The sequence below is a fragment of the Diprion similis genome, chromosome 4 (genome assembly GCF_021155765.1).
Source record: "Diprion similis isolate iyDipSimi1 chromosome 4, iyDipSimi1.1, whole genome shotgun sequence".
NCBI classification, from domain to species: domain Eukaryota; kingdom Metazoa; phylum Arthropoda; class Insecta; order Hymenoptera; family Diprionidae; genus Diprion; species Diprion similis.
In genome coordinates this window covers 20,702,447-20,724,256 of record NC_060108.1, presented here as the reverse complement: position 1 = coordinate 20,724,256, position 21,810 = coordinate 20,702,447, and the positions used below count along the sequence as shown (strand labels likewise).

Below are 21,810 nucleotides of genomic sequence, written 5' to 3'. Positions count from 1 at the left end.
TAAATCTTGCCAGAATAATTTATATCTTCATTCGACGTTATCTACTTTCGTCACCATTTCGTCCTTTTTCAAGTAAATGACATGTGGTTACAGTGCGATTAAGACTGTTCCTGCTTAAAATAATGACTTGACCTTTATTTTCAATCCAGCTTGTTACAATATTCGTAATCCATACAGTGCCAAGACTTAAAAATAGTAAGATTAAACATTATTTGTACTTCAAATATCAATTTAAAATAATTCATTTTGTAATTAATCCTTATACTAATCCTTACACATTTTTAGTAAATATAGCTTCTTTCGCACCACGTCATAATGGCTCTGTTGAACAGATTAAAACACTATCCCTTGATAGACTTTCGTCCTTTTACTGACTTCTTCGCAGATGCACAGGATTCACATGCACATGATTCAGGTATAGGTATTTGCTTTGTTATAGTTTTCCCATCTTCACAAGATAGTTCAACGATTAGTCCTTTGTATTTCTTCGGCGAACAGCAATGGCAGTTGCTTTCTTGTAGCAAGGTGTCTACAAATATCAGAAATCATTTAATATATACTGTACAGTCATTTGAACTCATACTTGAATAATGTTATCTTTATTTTTTACAGACTAAAACTAAATATACTGTATAACTTACTTGTATTGAAAAACGTTGATGAATCACAGTTGCCACGGCATTCGGTAAGACCTTCAATCGGACTGAGATTTTGGCAGAGCCCATGCATACCTGGCACCTTCATAATTCCAGCACTCAATGTAAAATTTGTAGCGATGCAATCTTCTGTAGAGAATTTGAAAAGAAGAAGCTTTACATTTTGATCTATAAACGAATAAGAACACCAAGTTACATAATGGGTAAACTTACGCTTTGCATTGAGTGATGTTATATTACAACGGTTACAGCAGCCATCACTATAAACTGATTCTGGTGCACAATCTGCTACATCAGGACAAGTCTCAGAGGAACTGCTTATTACAAACTGAAACAACGCATCGATTATTTCGTGCATATATTACATGTATTCGAAAGTCAAGAGACGTTTTGATAGGTGTAGAACAGTGATTGATATGAATTCGTGCTACACCGTACCTGATCATTTTCCTGTTTGCACTCAAATCTTGTACAATTGTCACTGGAATGCCATACTGTATTAGGTTTATACAAGGTTTCTTCAATAATGCAGTAAACTTGCTTACACTCTCCACAGCATTCATCGTACTGTGGTTCTTGGTATTCCCAGCCCTGAAAAAATAAAATATATCATGAAAACTTTATCCATACTGGAGTTTTTTTGCGGGATCAACTTTCTCAAGGACTTTCTAGTGTCTTATGAAAATTTTTGATACTATATTCATATTCTTTACTATGGAATGGGGCAGTCCAAGACCTATATCCTTTGCGTGATAGGGACCCACATAAGCAATGGTAAAAGAACACAGGAGTTCTCCTATTACGTGGACAAATGAGGCTTGAAATTGCTGTTGGTACCAGACCATTGACACCTAATGTTGAAGGGAAATACTGAGAAGCAGCATCTGATGGGGAGTATTTTTCGCCTAATCAGGACACGGAATACTCGGAGGTGACCACTGAACCTTATTATGGTGAAAATCTTGGATTTCTTTGTTGTAACTTGAAAATTTGTACGATTGCATGTCACAGTGCTGTAAAACAGGGTAGACCATCGTGAATTACCTACCAGAGCACACTGCTTGTTGCAAGTTGTTCTTTCTTGTTTTTTAACAATTCCTTCCACAGATGAAATACACATTTCAGTCAGGCAGGCATCATAGGATGATATCCATTTTTCTCCTGGCTTGTGTACTGTACCATTGTAACGACAGCCTGTTTTGATAAATTCGGAGCAACACTTGCCGCCAACTGGACGAATATCTATTTCAAATTCTTGTGATTCCTGCACATCAACTTGTTTACATGTTTCTGTAACACCTTGGACCTGAAGCTATGAATTAGAAAAAACTCAATCAATATATGTGCAAAAAATTACAGTAATATCGAATAAATAAGGCTTGGTGTAAGGGAAAAAAATTCTATTCACTGACTCACCGAACCATCCATTGCCAAACAAGAATAGTTTGTACAATGATCATCAGACTGCCACTTATCTCCAATATTCTTAATTTCTCCATTAACCACACAAGCAATAGGAACGCATTGTCCACAACACCTTACACCCTTATTTTCTGGTTCTCTATATTCGTAGCCTTTTTCACAATCAGTATCGCATTTGTCAAGTTTAAGTTGCTTTTGAACTCCATTCGTATTGTTAATGCATTCCATTGTTGCACAAGCATCCGCCAAGTTAGGCCGCCATACATCACCAATCTGTACATTTGTGAAAGTACGAAATTCATACTAAATATTCAATAGGTTTTGATTTACTTAGTATTTATATCAATTATACGGAATTGAATACAATATTCTATTCCATTCATTTACTTTTCGATCTAGGCAAAAGAATCCTATTAAATACAATATTACTTACAGAATATGTATTATTCTGATCTTTGCATGCTATTCGTTTGAAATTAGGACAACATTGATTATCGGGTTGTATCACTTCGAGCACAAAATCGTTGACATCTGGATGTATGTAGATAGATGTGCATTCAGTTGTAACACATTTTGATTCGTTTTCATCCGCTACTTTTTCACATGTACACGTTGTGCACGGACCATCTTGCCATTTTTCCCCAAGACGTTTCGGTGATACAATTTGGAGAGTATCAGCTTTGCCATCAAATTTAGGAGTGTACAAACAAATGTCCTCTTGGAGTTCTACCAAATGAAAATAAGGTGAAGGTGTTCAGAAATATAATAGAATTCTTACTGAGTAACCTAATAATAATTGTCGGAACCTCATCACTTGGAGTATTTTCATCAACAAAGATTGGGTGAAAATAACTATTACATTACCGATAACAATCTGATTGTCATAAACGGAGCACAAATAAGCAGTAAGTAAATTACCATATATGATATCACACTTCAACTGAGATGATTGTCCAGAATAAATACACAAATCAGCACCATGTTGTGCGTAAGTCTTTGCTGAATAATAGCTACTATACATATGTGATTGCAAAACTAACTACATATGCGAAAGTAAAATTAACTAATTTGCATGCAATGTGCAAACGTTGTGTTGTCTGGGAATGTTGAAGTGAAATGCACAACTAATGTAAAATTGTTTCGGACTATTTTGCATGTAATGTGAACATCAATACTCACTGCATTCATAGCTAGGGCAACACCGTCCCGTTTCTTGGACAGGTTTAGCATCATGAAATGCTGGACATTTTGTAGGTAACGGACATGTTTCAGTTTTACAAACGAGAACTGGCCGTGGACAACAATCAGATGTATTTGACTCTACTTCAACCATTCCAGGTTCAATGACTCGTTCTTCTGATGTCAACAATTTACATTCTTCTGGCGGAATACATTCTAGAAATAAATACAAGTTTGTTAATTAACAAATTTTGAACGAATTCTCACGGTACAGAATCGAATAGATGATACACTCACCACAAACAAATTTCAAACACCCGTCTGATCCTATGATTGATTTTGGAGTCTGTCCATACCCGCATGACGGTTTTTGTTGATCCACACATGTTGGAGGTGTAGTAGTGACTGGAACTATGTTAAACATTTATCAAAATATCGAATGGGTGTTAAATGCATATAAATATTAAAAAAGCATCCATATATTATGAGAACCATATACATGGTTTGAAGTTGTATTATTTCGATACAATTATACTGCCTGTTGTATTTACAAATGATACTCACTGCAAAGGTATTTAGGACAACATTCATTCTCAGATTCAGGGATTAGAATCGGAGTGTGGCCCGTGGAGCAAATATTTCCCAAAGTAGGACACTCTGTCTTTGAACAAGTGATTATCTTCTTCTCGCAATGACATGTTGTACATTTATCAGGATACCAGATTTCATCCTCTATGTGTCCATCTTCATCGCAAACCAAACATTTATTTTTAGAAATGCACGTTCCATTCATAAGAATATGATCTTTTGGACAGAAGCAGCCTTCAATTGGGCCTGAGGGACACTTCACTTTCTGAACTGCTTCAACATCACTGCACGTTTCTTGGCAACTTGGGCCACATGGCTGATATGTAAGAGCTATAAAATTCAAAAATAACTTATACTATTCATAACTACAAAGGCAGAGTTAAACGTTGCTCATCAATCACTCACTTTAAATGAGAAAGATTAAGATTCGAGAATTAATTTATGAAGAATCTTGAATTGTTGGATTCCTAAAAGAATTTAAAAGTACACTAACGTGAGGGGCATTTGTAAGGACAAACTTCTTCAGTCCTCCAATTCAGACATAATCCAGTTCGCAAGCAGCTTCTTGCATAAGCTTCTAAATCATCACAAATATTACTGCCGTCACACAAACCCTGCTGACATGTAGCAAAATATGGTTCTGGATCGACTAATTCATGACATTGACCAAATAGTTTTTGATCTAAAAGCCTGTTGCATGGATTTACACTGGGTGATGGGATCAGACATTCTTTTTCAGGTTCAGAAGCGCATTTATCATTGCTAATGTTTAGTTCAGTAGGTACGTTCGTTGCAAGCCAACTATTGCCAAAATCATTTGCATCATTGACGAGCTAGAAGAAAATGTTACAATATCATTATATGAACTGTATCAGCAAAAAATCAAAATTTTCACTTACCAGGCTCTTATACCTGTCACATTCATTATCGATTACTAGGATTGCAATATTTTAAAACGTACCTTCCCATCGATTTTTCTCATGTCATCAGAAGGATCTCCATTACAATCTCCACAAAGGCCTTCCATTGCTCCAGCAAAAGTATGAGATGGTAATCTTACCATGAATGCAAAATTATGTTGATAACTGGCTACTTCTAATTGAATTGCAGGAATAAGAAGTGAAACATCTCTCCCTGGTATCCCTTCAAGAATTAACCATTCGGTCTTATATGGGAACTTATCCATCAAGTGCCCATCAACAAAGACTACTACCTAAATAGAGCAGAAAACTCTAGTTATCAACTTTCTGTCGAGATTTAAGTAATATGTTCTATGTTGTATGTTGTTTATTGGAGTTGAATTTAATGTCAACTTTGAATACCTCATTCAATTGTTGTCCTCGTTTCAATTGTATGGAATGATTTTTATAGAGAACTGTAATTGCTTTAGTACACACCCCTTCGGAGCATGCTGCATTAGTTACTAGTATCTAAAAAGAATAAAAATACGTAAGTAGTAAAAGAACAATTTGTATATCTATCTTATAGTCTTCAAAATGTGATAAATGTTGCATGTTTTACTTGATAAGTATGTTCGCCTTTTCCACTCTTGATATCCTTGGCTATGTCTCTGGATAAGATGTAGGTGCAGTTGCCATTGAAGGTCAAGTTTTTCCTATCAAAAGTGACGAATTTTGAATTACCAAATCCATCACAAAGACAGTCTCTACATTCAGTAGGTAAGATACACTCATCCCCTCTACGGACTGTTCCGTCTGGACAGTAGCAACCAGGGAAACAAACACCTGGCATCACAGGGCAAGGATCAGTTTCTTGTAAATTATTACATGTTAATTCACATTTATACCTGTGAAAAGAAAAACATATTATTCATTAAATGAAGTGTTCATCGTAAGCGACTATTCAAGATATTTTCGAGGAATGTAATAAATTCTATAAAAGATTACTTGAAGCAGTCTTTATGAACAAATGGTGCTGGACAAAACACTGGACAATCATGTACTGCACGCCAAGAGGACAAGTCTATATTTGGGTCTGCAGCTTGGCACTCTGATACAAATGCAGTTAATTCACGGCATCGGCAATCAGCGTCTGACAAATTTCCACGCAAGCAACTACACATAGTTTCCAAGCAACGAGATATGAACTTGTCCAAATTGACAACACTTGAGCATATTGATAATGATCGCTGTTTTACAGTATTGCATATTTCCCAAGCTTTTTCTTGTACATGTTGCGGGCAAACCTGTAAAATACATACACAAAATCGAATGATTTCAATAAAGAGTCACAATTGTATTATTGAAATAAGCTCTGTATAATTACTATGGGAATATACTCTTAAATAATGATCACCTGTGGTTCACATTCGGGGGTATCGTCTACAGCCCAGCTATTACCAAAATCCACCGTCTTTCTGGCTTGTTGACCATTCGGAAGTCGTTTGTCGTTAGCAATATGTCCGTCGAAATATCCACAAAGCCCATCGACATGACCTGATAATTTAGTTGTCACTCCAAGTTTAGTGTTCGAATTTGTATCCCAGATTACCCAAAATCCATAGCGATATGACACAAAGTGCAGGGCATCACCGACTCGCGTTATTTTGAATGACTTGTTCTTGTCTGAGAAGCGGTTCACTTGATGCGGTAAAAATGTGTAGTCATCAAAGTCAATATGCATATCAGGATATAAGAATATCACGTGATTGTCAAATGTGATGGTAAGGACCTTTTCACAAAACATACCGATTTCATTACACTGTCTCACCACTGGAAAAAAATATGTGAATCTCATGAATACCGAGCCTAAGTAGCCATGACTATAATTTCAATAGATGTGGTTATTGCATTCAACTACATCTGTAAAGTTAAGTGCAGTTTGCAATAAACTTACATGTAATATACCAATTATTTTGATGCAAGTCTCTTGCCAAAATATGATTACAGATATCATATTTGTATTCTAAGTTGTCAAAGGTTTTGAATGTTCTGCCAGTAACCGTACACACAGCTTCTTTGGGAGGGGGGGGTTTACAGAGGTATCTAGGGCAGGCTTCTGGCCGAGCAAAGCTCATTTTTTCAAATATCAATCTATAGTTTGGTGGACATTGCTCTTTATGACACGATGTTACCACTGGTCCTTTTACACCCCATAGTGGAGGTGGAGGCTTCGCTGATATACATGAAAACTCGGGGCATTCGATTTCAGTTGGAGCCACTATGTCAGGTGATCTGTCAGAAATAATATCAATTTAATTGTATCACTTAGTAACTGTAAATCTACGACACTTTTCCAATGTTTCCCATTGACATAAAATTTTCATTTGAATGTCGCAGAACCGGACAGTAGATGGTTATTTATCTTCAGTAAGCCTAAATCAACGTGTATATAATTTATAAGGACACAAAAAGTTTTACCTGAACTCTTCTTTAATAGATGAACCACCATTAGGGAGACTGCCTTTAACTCCGCCTTTGAAACCTCCTTTAATGCCACTTTTGGTACCTCCTTTAATACCACGGTTTAGAGCTGTTTTTAACATGCTATACGTTTCTGAATATCTTCTCTGTTTCAAAACTGCTTTATAACCAGAAGGACAAGTTGGTTTCGAGCAAAGAGCTTGAGCAACTATGACAGAAAAACAATGTTAAGTACTTTGAAATGAAGACTCTTAAAATAGGGCTAATCATATTATACGTATCACAATGAAAATTGTCACACTTTATGACTAACCTTTTGTATAATTGGAATTCAGAATTTCTTCTGTAGTAATTGCTACAGGCGTAGTTGATGTTAGAGGTTCTGCCATTTTAGACCAAGTAACGCTTGTAGTTTCCAGTTCTTCCTGTTCAGCTTCTATTGCAGTGTGTACTGTTATAGATGCTTGCTTCCGAGAGACAGGTTCCTTTTGGGATTTTAGAATCGATGTAGTAGTGGTACAGTTCGTTTCATCGTCTGGGCAATCCTCTATACCATCACACCAAGATGTTTCATTTATACATATGTCGCTGGTTGGACATAGCCTAGTTCCATCTTGACATGGTTTACAAACGCACGAACATAATTCAGTCAAGACTGGTTGTAAGCCAGATGTCTTACAGGGTTCGCATTCTTTTCTATGACAGGCTGATACACCACCAAGTGTACAAGTGCACTGTTGGCAATCTTCTGTATCATAAATGGCTCCTACTGCATACCTGCATGTAATTCCATTCATATAAAACGTGTATTGAATGACGAATATTAGATTGCATTCAGACTTGATACTCTCAAAAATGATTTCTCACAGGAGACCTCAGTTTAGGATAATAATTTAGTAAAATTTTTTTGTCCTAGGGTACATAGAAATTAATGATCAGTAGAATGCAGTTTCATTTCACTTAATTACTCACGATATATGTCCAACGACGCAAGGACATTCCTGTTTTATTACACAGGATTCACCGTTCCACCAACCGAAATCGCACTTGCAGTCTTCCTGTAATGGTTCAGAGATTCCCTCACAAACATTACAATATAATTGGGATATAGGAACTTCGATATCTCCGCGACGTGGAACTTCTACCTCAATAGAGGGTATTGTAGTAACAGCTGAAATCAAATGAGCAAATACAGTGAAAAATTTCAATTACACAAGTAATTTTACTTACGGTATGGCAAATAGCATCCATGAATCTCAGCCTTCAGTCCAACGTGCTCGTGCCAAGTGGTTGGTTGAATTCTCAAATATCTCGCCTGAATTGGACGTTCAAAATAATTGATTCGTGTCGTTTCATCATCAAAATTGGCCAAGAATTTTTTCTCAGTGCCATCAGCAGTAGTTACAGGATTCCACTGACGCCCATCGTGACTATATAATATCTTGTAGGTAATGGTCCAAATATTATTGTAGCCTTTAGTTTCTACTCCAGTTAAATTTCGTGGTTCGTAAAAGTCGAACTCAACATATTGATGAGGATTATCCAACTTTGCACGCCATATGCCATCAGATGATAATCGAAGGTTTGGTAATAATCTGTCATATGAAGAGGATGCGGTAATTTGTTGATCAGACATCACACTCTCATCTAATCCCAACGGATCATCACAGACTGGAAAGAATCATGTAGAAACACGATTTATTTCTGTATTGTATGATGGATGCGAACAATTGACATTGTGTTGAGGGTATAGACCAAATACTTACTGGGTCTCATAACTTTCACTCTACGTTGATTAGCTTCTGCAATTTCATGTGCATGCTCTCCTTTCCTGGCACTGGTTTTTTCTGTTTTTTTGCGGCCTATTAACGATCCCCCAGCCTCTTCACTAGCTTGGCATCCAATGAGTTCTACTTTGGCTGCAATACCAGTATGCCAAGTTTGTGGATTGATTCTAATAACCTTTGCCTCAACCGGGTGATAAAAAATTTGTACAACTGGCTCATTTTGATCAACAGGTCCACTGAATATTTGATCTGTCCCATCTTTGTCCATAATATATGAAAACCTTACACCATCTTCGGAATACAAAACTTTATAACTTGTTACAAATTTTTTATCTAATGGACTTCCCTGCAGAATGACACCATAAATAGGTTCTGGTTCCGGAAGGTTTATACCCAACCTGCAACAGATTTCATAATTAATAACTGGTTACAAGTGGACAGAACTTGCACGAAAGAAAGTTTTAAAAATTAGGTTTACATTATAATTCAATAACATACCATTGTTCTTTATCCGTAATTGCTGGTACCCAACCACTACTAGATATTTCACTATCCAGCAAAACGTATTCTGCAGAAAACTTAGGGTGTAATCCACTGCTTGCATCTAAAGTAATGCGACCTGGTTCAGAATTGATCATTAATTCAATGTAATTATCTACAGCACATTCTCCAAGCATTGGCATCTCACTGGTTACAATAAAAGTATAATCCGGGATTGCAGGAGTTGTTGCAGTTAAGCTACTGAAATGGAAGAACAATACAAGTATAGGCTCAAAACAGATCAGTTGGTCAAAATATGCGACAATGTGAGACCAGGCAAAAATGTACAATTACCCAGTAGAAGTAGGTTGTCCACCTATAAGCGTGGTTGGTTTTGAAGTCATTCGTGCAGCGTCATCAGTTAGATTATCACATCCAATAATTTCAAACCTCACTGCAATACCATTGCGCCAGGTTTGTGGAACAATTTTTATTTTTTGAGCTTCCAATGGCTTATCAAATATTGCTCGATTTATGGAGTTCTTATCCCAAGGTCCATGAAATATCTGTGGTAGATCAGATCCCAATGCAGTAACTGGCTCATACAGTTCATCATTTGAATCGGGAGAATAATACACATTGTACGTTTCAACATAATTATCAGACGATGGACTGCCTTGCAAAACTACGCCATAAACTGTTCTCGGCTGACCTAGGTCCACGGAAACCCACTGTTTCTTATCCATCTTTGCTGGTATCCAGCTTCCTATTTAGTAAAAGTCAATTCAATTACTGTAATCATGATTTAAAATACAAAGAGAAACATTTTTAAGTTGAATCCAATACAATATACCTATGATTTAATGCTGAAAGGAAACATATTACCTGCGGAACCTTTTGACGGTTGGTTATTCAATCTGGCATTTGGTGCTTTAGATAAACGAGTGGAATAACTGCTCGCTTCAAATGCTTGATCTGATAGGGGCTCTTGTTCTCCATTTATTAGGTGAATATAATCAGATTCTTTGCAATGCCCTATTTGTTCCACAATTGAGGAGACTTCAGTATGGGTAGTTGTTACTGTTACTGATGTTGTTGGTGATGGAGTAGTTGTACATGCAGAATAATCGCAGGTGTAAACATTTCTTAAGCATTGACACAATTCACATTCAGATTCTTTTACAGGGAATCCTGGTTTGATGGCTTTGTCAGCGTGTGTTTTGCATGTACAGTCACGAATGTCAACACAAGTATGAAAATCTCTGTAAAGCCTATGCGATGGACATTCTATTCTATCGGCTGGTACACATCCTACAAATTGAAAATTTATAAAACAATAATAATTTAGAAATTTGAGAAGCCCTTAAATGCTGCTCATATGGCACATACGTTTTTGTTCACAACGTATTATTAGCCCAATGGTAGCATTTTTTTACCAAAATATTTCACTTCATTATATTTAACTCCATTATATTTAACTGAACTAATAATGCAACTATAGAGACACATGAAATAAACGAGATTTTCAGCAGATGAGTTGAAAAATCAAGTTTAACTATCCATAAATTTCCCATCAATTGGTATTGGTACTTGTGCAAAAGTTGACATATTACAAACTTACCTGGAACACAATCGGTACTTTCATCGCATACACCAGTTTTCACTAACATGTATCGGTAGTACTGACAGGCTCGGCTACATTGTACAGCACATTCACTCCAAATTTCTCCATCCTTACATCGGGCTAAGACAAATAGTGAGGGGTAATTTTTTACGACAGTTATTGCGCAGAGTAGTGGAAAAGTGTTCTACTAATTGACAATAAATAATTTTGAACCTGCAGTAGGTGTGACACCAATTGTTGGAGGTAATATAGTTGTCGTGGTCTCAATACCACATTCTGGTTTCTGTAAAATCACCACTGACGGCCAGTCACAAACTTGACTTATTGGGTTATAGAGCGTGCCTGGGCCACACCATTTTTCAACTAACTCAGGTCCACTTAATCCAGGTGCACATTGGAAAAATGCACGACAATCTCTTGGATGTGCTTGATAGGGCTTTGCCAGGTCACAAGGCAAATACTTGGTGACATTTGTACTTTTGGGTGTTGTTGTTGTAGCTGCTATAGTTTTAAAATGGTTATAGAATAAAGACGACTTAAACAAAATATTGTTTAGATTTGATGGAATAAAACTTCTTGAAACTTACAGGGTGTAGTTTCTGTGGTTCCTGTAGTTTCAGTACACTGACAAAGGACGCTTATTTCAAAATCTATACACGGTTTTTGATTAGGCAGCGCTTGACAATAAAGGCCTCGTTCCAAACTACACTCTACATTGTCAAGTCCACTTTCTTTTGGTGTAATATGATTCTGTACGGATCTACATCTAATGTCAATCATTTGATCTTTTGTACAAACTGCCGATCCTCTTATGCCAAGCTAACACAGAAGATGAAAATAAAAGAGTTAGAACGACGACATACTTTTCTCACTTATTCAAATGATGTCAGATAAGAAGCTCACTAGGTCTAAAGTTGAAGGCAGCGGCTCAATATCAGACACATTCTTTCCTTTAACAGACAAATCTCTATTTATCCAGGCAGTCCATCCAGAAATACACTCATGTTTCTCTTCCATGGGAACAGTTGGAATAAGTTCAGAAGTAGTTGGGCAAGGTTGTCCTTGACAAATTTTCTTGGATCGGCTACAGTAACAACTGTGACAATCATCACTCTCTATTTGGTCTCCTTCATAATATGTTACCTATGAAAGAAATTAAATAAAAATATTTTCAGTCGTAAATTCGTCATGTTACAATTAGAACGGAGTGTACTGAATTCTTGGCCACTGAAAGAATTCATTGCAGGCATCTCTGAAATGAAATTTGGCTATAACTCCTACATCAATTTTAAACGTGGAAAATTTATTACCTCATCGACGACCATGCATACAGGTTTGCAAGATGCTTTTGGAACACACTCGCTGTAACTAGAATTTTGATATATTTTTCCTTCTGGGCATGGCTTGGGCAAACATCCTTCTACACATGAATCCAGAGAACACAAATGTGAATTATCGCCCAGAACAACTATATTATCGCACGTTTCACGAGGACAAGTTGAGATACATGGAGAATAGGTACTGCAACCTTCGTCGCACTGCATGGGACAAAGTTTTTGGGAACGCCACTTGACTGGTACACCTCTCACATTACATTCTTGGGCATAAGCAGCCAGTGCTGTACACAAGCATTCACAATCCCCACCTATGAATGCAAAAAATTTGAGTATTCGAACAAATACAAGTAACGTAAAAAAGCTCTGAATATCTGTTCTCAAGATCCTTTCTTTTCTTTTTTAATTACTCACCTACATCACAGCCACATGTGTCGAAAATACACCTTTCTAAGTAGGGTTCCACATCTACTTCTGAATGACAATCTCGGAATACTGGAGATTTCAAAATGTTACATTTCTGAACAGCCCAGACCCTGCGATCTGGATTAATTGCACAAGTATCTGCGATTTCCGTGGATTCTGGACAATGACTTTGTGTCTTCCATGAATCTCCAAAAAGAGTAGCAGATACCTCGGATACACCACCAGACGGAGTTTTAAAGTCATCCTCTGCATTGTTATTGTAATCACCACAGAGACCTGTTGTCCGGCTTCTCCATTTTGGGTTCAATCTTAGATAAACTCTTGTCCCTAAAGAATAGATAAATGACGAGAATTGAATTTGAGTCAAATTCTGTGAAATGTTTAAGAGAAGAAACCTTGAAGACTTAAAATTATTTAGACTTATTCACCTTCGTCCCACTGTAATACCAAACCCAAATCAGGTACATCGAGGAACACAAATAATCCAGCTCGTCGAATCGCAATCCTTTTATAACTTTCTTTTGGTAGTTCTTTGCCCTTTGTTAAAGTGACAGTTTCCTGATTTACTCCAGTGCCAACTCGTAAAGTGATTGATTTGGAACACGTCACACCGGTTGTCCCACATGGGACATTTAGTGTAGAAATCTCAAAAGCCTCTTCTGGGCTCAAACTTCCTTTAGATAAAACGTAATCGCAAATTCCTTGAAACTCGTACACTTTCCCGTCAAATGTTGTGTAATGCGAATCACCCCATGCTGAGCAAACTCCTGTAAGAAAACAAAATGAAATAAATTGTTTAGCAAATTTTAATGATTTAATCTTTTTTCGAGTTAATATAACTACATTAAAAATAGTTTACTGTGTGATCAATTACCGTCGCATATTCTATCAGTACATTTCCATTTTCCGTTGTTACATGTACATGTATTGCATTCTTCTTGCATAGAGGAGCCTTCTTTGTAACTATTCCCGCCATGATAACATGGGCACTCTGTTTCTTTGACACATTTACCACTTGGCACATCCAGAACGTGATTTTTCTTGCAAACACAACCTGGTTTGCAAATCGATTGGCTTTGCGAAATAGGATGACGCATATTTCGACAAGTTTTTGGCTCAATTGGCATGCAAGTTGAGAGTTCTTGGTTTGCAGCTGCGCTACATATTGATTTTAAATCTGCCGCAGCAGGGTAATCACGTATTTCATCTGGACTAGCTGGATTGCAGTTCCAAATACCTCCTGCCACAATTTAATCAGATACATATAAGTCGTCACATAGTTTATCATGTTGTTTTATAAATATGATAAAAAGCCATCACAAAGACTACGAGCTTTGAGTAAATTGCGTTTATCACTAACATCAATTCAGAATATTATTCGATTTGAAATTCCAAGGGTACCTGCACATGTGCACAGCTCCTGGCTCCTTGTTCCAGGTCGAACTTCGCGATAACCAGCTTTAAACTCTAAGCCTGCATGTTGACATGGACATTGGCCTATAGGCACGCATTCATTCTTCTCATCGAGTGTTTGACCTTCAGGGCAGTTGCAACCCTCAACACAATCTTGTTTACAATATGGATTGAATGATATGTCACTGCAGGACCTGCAAGATTCATTAGAGTTCTAGAGTTTATACCAAAGTTTGTACTTCTTGATAAAAGTATTTCAATTTTTACCTTGTGCAACTGTTGCCACAAACTTGGTAAATTTGTCCCGCATGGCAATGAATTTTACATTGATCAATATCCTGCCGCCATGATAATCTTACACCCTCATGTGCACATTCTTTAGCATATGCTGCTAATATTGGACAAAGGCACAAACTAATATCGGTTTCACATGCACACATATCATACAAACAGTCTTTGTAGTATGGTTCTGGATCAATGTGCCAATGACAGTCTGAAAAGTAATATATCGGATTATTTCAAATGGCTGTAAGAAAACAAAATATCCATGATCGATCACCAATTTTCGAGGAGATATGAAAGCTATCAAAATACGTACCAGAAAATAACTGTGACTTTAATTTGGTGCAGTACTTTTCAGCTTGAATTTTTTTTTGAGGGTTTGCATCACAAGGATGATCCGGCTCCTTAATAGCATCTGGACACAACTCAGTTGTTTTCCATTTATTAGCAAAAGGAACTACAGACTGTTCAATATCACCATCAGGTGTGACAAAATCGTCTTTCTGGTTCAATGTGAATGTTCCACACAGCCCTTTCGTCTTGCCTAAAAGTATTCATAGAGAGATGAAGATATAAAATTGTTACGAATATCTTTGATAAATATTAAAAAATCATTACCACAATTAAATAAATCGTGCAGCATTTTCAAGTTCAATCATTAAATATTATAAAGCAATATACCATGGAATTCAGGTGGTGCGTTAACGTATACACGAGATATTCCATCCCACCATACATCTATTCCATTCGGCAGCTCAGCAATCAGAAAAATACTACTGGCTACTCGAAGTTTTATTCCTCCCGATGTGGCAGGTAACTTTGTCACTTCCTCTCCATTAATTGACAATTTACGATTTTGTTTTAGTTTTATTGTAATATCGTTCACTCGAATTATTACAGTTTTAGTGCACGATGGCGCCTCAGATGACAATGCTGACGTGTAACCCATATTCTATTAAATTACAGATATTAGTGATGGTATAGTGGAAAGAAGCGTGAAAAAAATAATGGTGCAATATTTCATGTGTTGAAAATAAAGGCCACATATATATATGTATCTGGTTATCGTAAAACATATAAACGACTGTGTATTGGAAATATATATTAGAAGTTGGTTCACGAAATAATGAGAGGAAACCATTTCGTCTCACAATAAATAATTTATATTTACCTCAGACACAGCACCAGGACAAGCAACGTTTTCTCCTTCGATACTGTAGCTATCACCTTTCAGTAAATAATAGGTACACTTCCCCATAAAGTCGTAGTGTTTGCCGTCAAAAGTTATATAATGAGGATCCCCAATGGCTGCGCATCGTACACTGCATTTTGCCTGGGTGCAAATCCATTTTCCAGATGAACAGGTACAAGTGTTACACCCTTTCTTTACAGTACCACCTGGTTGAAACACTTTGCCACGTAATTTACAAGGACATTCTTCAGCTGAAATGCACTGTCCACGGTGTAAGACAGCCCCTTCTGGACAGAAACAACCCTCTTCGCAAACAACGCCTTTTTCATTCTTCACTTCAGTGGCAACACCACAAGATGCCTGTGTCGTTGGACCACAAGACATATAAATCCGACCTCCCGTACATTTCATAGCTATTCCAGAGAAGTCAAAACTGGTGAAAATGGTACCAACATCATATAATATGGAACTTACTTTTGTAATATTTTCAGTACAAATTACTTACGACAAGTATTGTTGTCCCTCCATCCCAACCTTGTAATAAGATTTTTGTGAGCACATTGTCTGATGTAAACATTCATTGTGTCACAGGCACACTGTTTCTTGTCTTCATATTTGCAAGCACAGTAATCCCATCTACAAGTGGATTGTAAGATACTTAAATCAATTACCCCAGCACAAGCTTCAAACCTGTGATCAGACAGCAGTTTTGAACAGAATGCCAAAGCTTCATTGTTTATCTCGTTTTTGTTAAGACAAGAATGTTGTATATTGGGATATTCATCGCAAGTTTCTGAAAATAAAATAGTTTATTTGTAAGTAGTTTGTACTTGAAAGGTTCTCAAAAAAAAAAAAATAACTAGATCATTATGTGCAAATTTTTTTCCTGGAGTGATTAACGTACCGCCAAGGTTTTGGGATTGCCAACTGCTTGCTAAAGTGGCAATACTTTTAGGATGACTTCCATCTTTAGCTGTCAAATCATCATCAGTATCTCCATCAATGTTACCGCACAAACCCGCAGTATTATTCCAAAGACTCTCGGTTACTTTCACCTCAACCAGTAGTGCGCCATCCCATTTTATAGTAGTACCAATCGAATCCAATGTTACAATCATAAACTGTGCAGACATTTCCACACGCAAACCTGACAGTTGAGCTGGTATAGCCATGGTCTGTGACGATATTATAGAAAAAAAATATTAAAAATAAACATTATAGTCAGGGCACAGGCTTTTCAGATCAGCGGAAGCAAACCCGCGTATATAGTTAAAGCAACAAGAAAAGTAGATTAACCTTTTTGATGGTCCTGAATTCTGCTACTCCCTCTTCGTTTTGCGAAAGAGTATACTCCTTTCCATGAATAAAAATCTTGACAATTCTGAAGCATGCATCACCATTTCTACATCCAGGGCTATTTCTTGTTGTAATGGCAAACAAATTGTTTTGTGCATCACGGACCAATGTATGGGCACATTCACTTTCAAAGCTGAATATTTTCCCATCAAAAGTTTTATAATGCACTCCTCCCCACGTAAAACAGACTCCAGGTTCAGGGCGTTTTTGCTCGACAATGACAATTGCATTGGCATTCTCTCCAAACACACCGTTTAAGTCTCGACCAGTGTTTTTTGATTCCATGATGTGATACTCATCATTTCTGCTGGGCTATTGGGAAAGATTCAAATTTCCATATGACGTGATAGGATTTCATAATATTGCAGTGATATCAAGTTTATACAAACGAATAAGCCTTGGTTGAAAAAATAGCTAAGTACGGGGCGGCGATGTGTAAAAATACTCTTTGACAAAAAAATTGAATTTCAAAGAAATACTGCATACATAATTTTCTAAACCATATCAATTGCTTACTTGATTCAACTCAACGTTATTGTAGGTGCCTAATTTGTTGGCTGCATTCCACCTGAACTCAGAACCTTGTCGATTTTTGCTACCCGAAATTGCTCCAAATATATCTTGCGTTGACCATGCAGATTGATTGCTGGTTTGCAAGAAGGAATTCCGAGAATTACCGAGTGGTATAATAACCATATTGCTAGCATATTTGCATTGAGGAATCGGTTGTGGTTTATAAATCCCTTCGCTGTAAAGACAAGTATAAACCGCTGCTGGTGGAGATTCGAATTCTATTCCATCAGGACAGTTCAAGGTACAAGAAAAATGAAGTGCATCGCCGGAACAATTGTAGTTGCCATTGAAACCCAGTTTCCCAATGTTGCATGCATCAATAGCTAAAAATCATATTCTTATAAGCACAATTGGAATCAGAATTAAATCAAATTTCGATGTTTAAATCGTTTACCAATATGCTCAACAGATTTTGAACAATAATTTAAAACTAAGGAGAAAACAAAAACCATACAATATTTCAACTTACAGTATTGACACTGTGGGCCTCGAAATTGATCCAAGCATTGGCACTGATTAAGACTGAGACAATTACCACCATTTTGGCATGGTGGAGAGCAAACGGCTGAAAAAATATTTAATATTGTCATCATTTTGAATTCTATTATAATGTAACATCATTTATAAATTAATACAATATATAAACCGCTTAAATCAGTGAAATGGTTAATATTCACCTTCACAGTCTGGTACGGACACCCAGTCAGTTCTGGCTGGTAACCAATTTCCATCTTTACAAACAAGATTTGTGATACCTGAACCATCTGGAAACGCATGATTTGGCATACATGTTATGGTACACGATCTGAAATACGAAAACCAAAATGAATGAAAATATATATAGCAGGTAATTTTGTAGTAATATCACACAAATATGATTTTGTGCCATTGAGCCATTCAAGTATCAGTTAACATTAAAACTGGGATAGGCCATTCGAAGAAATGTTATCAAATATTACCCTATAGTAGTGGGCATTCCAGGCAAGTGTTATCTAACGTAGGAAATTCGAAGTGTGTGCTGAAAGCCAACACGCCGCTTGCACGAAAATAATACAAAATTTTCTTTAAAAGGATAATGCCTAAATTGCTCAATAATAATATCTTAGCAAATATAATATTTACTGCACGCATTTAAGAAGAAAGACAATACATAATGTATTTAATACTGAATGAATAATGAATTCATGTTTTACTGAACATGGTAATGTGTTTTAATAATTATTAATAATAAATATTCAAATAAGTAGGAATAAATTGATCAGGAAGTGACTATAAATGGCATTTCAGCCATTCCCAGGTCTTGAATAGATTTTATAATAAGCATTTCAAAACGCATTAGCTAATGTTGAAAACCAGTAGTGGACAAAACAGGCAAACGTTACCAATTGTTATCACTAGGGCTGGGATGCGAGAATTTGTGAAAAATGCGTTAGCTAGTACTTGAACGGCCCCTACTATAATTTTAAGAATGTTGTAATTGCTCATGACAGGAAGTTTTCTGCGGTTACACACTGAGGCAGTAAGTAATGTGAACGCTTCGATTCAGGATGTGGTTTAAAGTTGTTTAAAGTGGTAGAGTCATTAAATCTCGAAGTATGTGGTTGGGTGTAATTAAAGCTTAGAAATTATGGTAATTCAAGGCTTATTAAATTATGTTGTGGTTCGGATCCTGAAGTCGTCGTAAATGGGTAACAAAGTATGAACAGCTATCTTGCAGCACAATGATTGTTAATTCTTTTTGAAATACGTACTTTGAAATGCACTTCATCATCGAATTGAATGGCGGACGAGGCCGATTATAACATGGTGTGTCTTTAAACTGGCATTGTGCCCCAGAATAATTATCTGGACAGTGACATTGATTTGGTGCAATGCAAATACCCTTGTTTTGGCACTCGGGTAGACATTCGGCTGGAAGAGAAAAAATAATAGTTTATTTAAAGAATGATGAAATGTATGTGGAAATGGATTGCAGTTAGGGAAACCCATAAGGGTGGAATTTTTCAATGGATTACGCTTATTAGTAAAAATGAAATGTAACAAAATCAAGCTTACGTATACAAGTAGAAATGCTGTTCCATTCTAGTTCATCGGCCATCCATTGACCTTCTCGGCAGGTGATAAACATTTGTTTTTTACCATTTAGAAACATGTAGCCTGGGTTACATGATGCCCAATTCCCGCTACTAAAATAAATGATTAACATGCAAATAATACAGAATCGCAATATTTCTAGTGATAAATTTTGCACTCAATGACTCACTTGTATAGGGAATGTTCCAATAATCCATTCATAAGATGGACAGGTAGAGGACTGCATTCAGCTTTCGCTTCATTGTTAACTATTACTTTGCCACTCTTCTCACGACCCAAGTAGGTAGTAGATTTTTGATGTATCTTTCGAAAACGGCCTCCTCTGAAAGTATTAAGTAGTCATCATCACTTATCTTTACTATTCTTTGATGTTATTATCGCAACACATAAGCTAATTTTTCGAATTTTACTGCAAGTATTCTGAAAATAACTTAAATTTCGTCTGATTATAAGTTTATTTGTTCAGGTTTGATAAGGATTCACAGAAAATTTTAGGCAATTTCAAGACAAATATTTTTCACCTCCTAATTGAACTATACGAGTTTCAGAATTTATTGAAGATCAGTTTCTAAGTTGTTCTTTTATTTTCTAAAACTTATCAAGAAATCTTTAATAATTATACAATTTCCATAGAATCTTCGTTCACTTGTACAAACATTATTCATATTTTTTCCCCGTCACGTTGGGCACAACTATATTAATAATATACAAAGCTGGGTTTTCGCTTTTGGTTAAAATATATTCCCGAATTTAATATCTACTAATACTGTGATTGGATGTTAAAAAATAGAACCAGAAAAATAAAATTATAGTGGAGTTGTAAAAGTGGGTTTGAATATTACAGTAATTTTTTACAAAGCGACTCCTAGCTTACAGGTGAATATCTTAAAAAACTTTACTCACTTTACTCTTGAGCCACCTTTGACACTGTGTGAACGGGGGAATCCAGGAGAGTAGCCACTATCTGCTAAACTGTTGCAAAAACAGAATAGGAAATGTGAAAAAATGATTAACTGCGATTACAAACTGGCATAAGTTTCTCTATGCAATTATATTCTGACAATCGAAAAAAATGTGAAACCAAGAAAGTTATAATAATATCATACTAACGGTTCTTCATCTGCAACATCTGCATTGACAGGATTTAAGTCTTCATCTGCCAAAACTAGGACAATTATAGACAATGTAATAACGGTGAGACATAATCTCACCGAAAACATTGCGATTACAATTGAGGAGTTTGGTGGAAACAAATGTTATTTTCACAAGTATTTTAATTTCTCAGAAAATATGCTCTTCTTTGAGTAACACAAGTCAACACGTATAAGTGCACTCTTCCATTCTCACAAACAAGAGCAGAGTGTGGGAATTCGCCCTGCGGAGGATTTTTATACCTTTCCATAAGAGGAAATGGTGAGCTGATAAAACTAAGAGACTTTTGATAAATGGTAAGGACAACCAACAGCTCCGGGAGATTGTAAAAATAGGTCATTCACTGCGAAATGCAAATCTACAGTGATTAAATTTTCCCCACGTAAATTAGCAATGTTTCGATTCTTTGATACACAATCAGGAATTTGAAACTGGGCTTAAATTGGCAACAAAAATCAACTAGCAGCTGATATACTAGCCTCTGCATGATATTAATATATCAATATCAATATTCTCTATACACACAGTGCAATGTATTCTAACAGTTTAACAATTATTGTACACTTGAACCATTTTTGGTATAACAGACAGTTTAGTTTCACGCTACAATTCTGTAATAATATTAAATCTAACTGAGAGTTTACATAAAATAGAATCTTAGTGCTAATGGCCCCATTTAAATCAGAGTTAGTGTCTTCAGCCACTCATTCCAGTTGTCAGTTTTGTCTTGATTAGAATAGCAGAATTTTTGTAGAGTCCAATAAAAATCTAATTAATGAGACAACTGTAGAGAGAAGTAGTTATCAAGCATTAGAGCTTTCTGTAAAGATTAAACATTTTGTGGTAAAATTATACAACGTTAGTTCAAG

The 21,810-nt window shown here is 36.3% G+C and overlaps 1 protein-coding gene and 1 long non-coding RNA gene across 2 annotated transcripts; one reads left to right on the top strand and one right to left on the bottom strand.

Annotated features, from left to right (window-relative positions):
• Positions 1-337: 337 nt before the first annotated feature.
• On the bottom strand, positions 338-21,009 carry LOC124405230 (hemocytin-like). Its single transcript, XM_046879948.1, has 49 exons — positions 20,900-21,009; positions 20,693-20,761; positions 19,959-20,111; positions 19,751-19,881; positions 19,447-19,606; positions 18,373-18,500; positions 18,165-18,260; positions 17,639-18,018; positions 17,063-17,434; positions 16,671-16,941; positions 16,272-16,559; positions 15,746-16,179; positions 15,256-15,526; positions 14,891-15,118; positions 14,560-14,785; positions 14,281-14,486; positions 13,754-14,119; positions 13,308-13,646; positions 12,868-13,206; positions 12,430-12,764; positions 12,023-12,262; positions 11,707-11,938; positions 11,333-11,617; positions 11,117-11,239; positions 10,381-10,806; positions 9,850-10,261; positions 9,514-9,756; positions 8,995-9,413; positions 8,459-8,899; positions 8,201-8,399; positions 7,542-8,005; positions 7,226-7,436; positions 6,702-7,039; positions 6,162-6,577; positions 5,753-6,051; positions 5,367-5,652; positions 5,168-5,275; positions 4,807-5,058; positions 4,339-4,678; positions 3,822-4,175; positions 3,555-3,668; positions 3,258-3,473; positions 2,512-2,804; positions 2,073-2,351; positions 1,705-1,968; positions 1,095-1,247; positions 870-984; positions 642-785; positions 338-529 (listed from the first exon to the last, which is right to left on the bottom strand). Exons 1-49 carry the CDS (start codon positions 21,007-21,009, stop codon positions 342-344), a joined length of 12,756 nt encoding a protein of 4,251 aa, XP_046735904.1. The 3' UTR covers positions 338-341.
• Positions 14,468-15,622, top strand: LOC124405231. The gene is made up of 3 exons (XR_006929072.1): positions 14,468-14,585; positions 15,268-15,387; positions 15,475-15,622. It is a non-coding gene; the product is annotated as an uncharacterized LOC124405231 (long non-coding RNA).
• Positions 21,010-21,810: the final 801 nt, after the last annotated feature.

Coding starts and splice junctions, on each gene's coding strand:
- LOC124405230 (XM_046879948.1), bottom strand. CDS start 21,009: ATGTTTTCGGTGAGATTATGTCTCACCGTTATTACATTGTCTATAATT. Junction 19,882..19,958: donor TTGGAACATTCCCTATACAA/GTGAGTCATTGA, acceptor CATTTATTTTAG/TAGCGGGAATTGGGCATCAT. Junction 13,647..13,753: donor TACTGATAGAATATGCGACG/GTAATTGATCAC, acceptor GTTTTCTTACAG/GAGTTTGCTCAGCATGGGGT.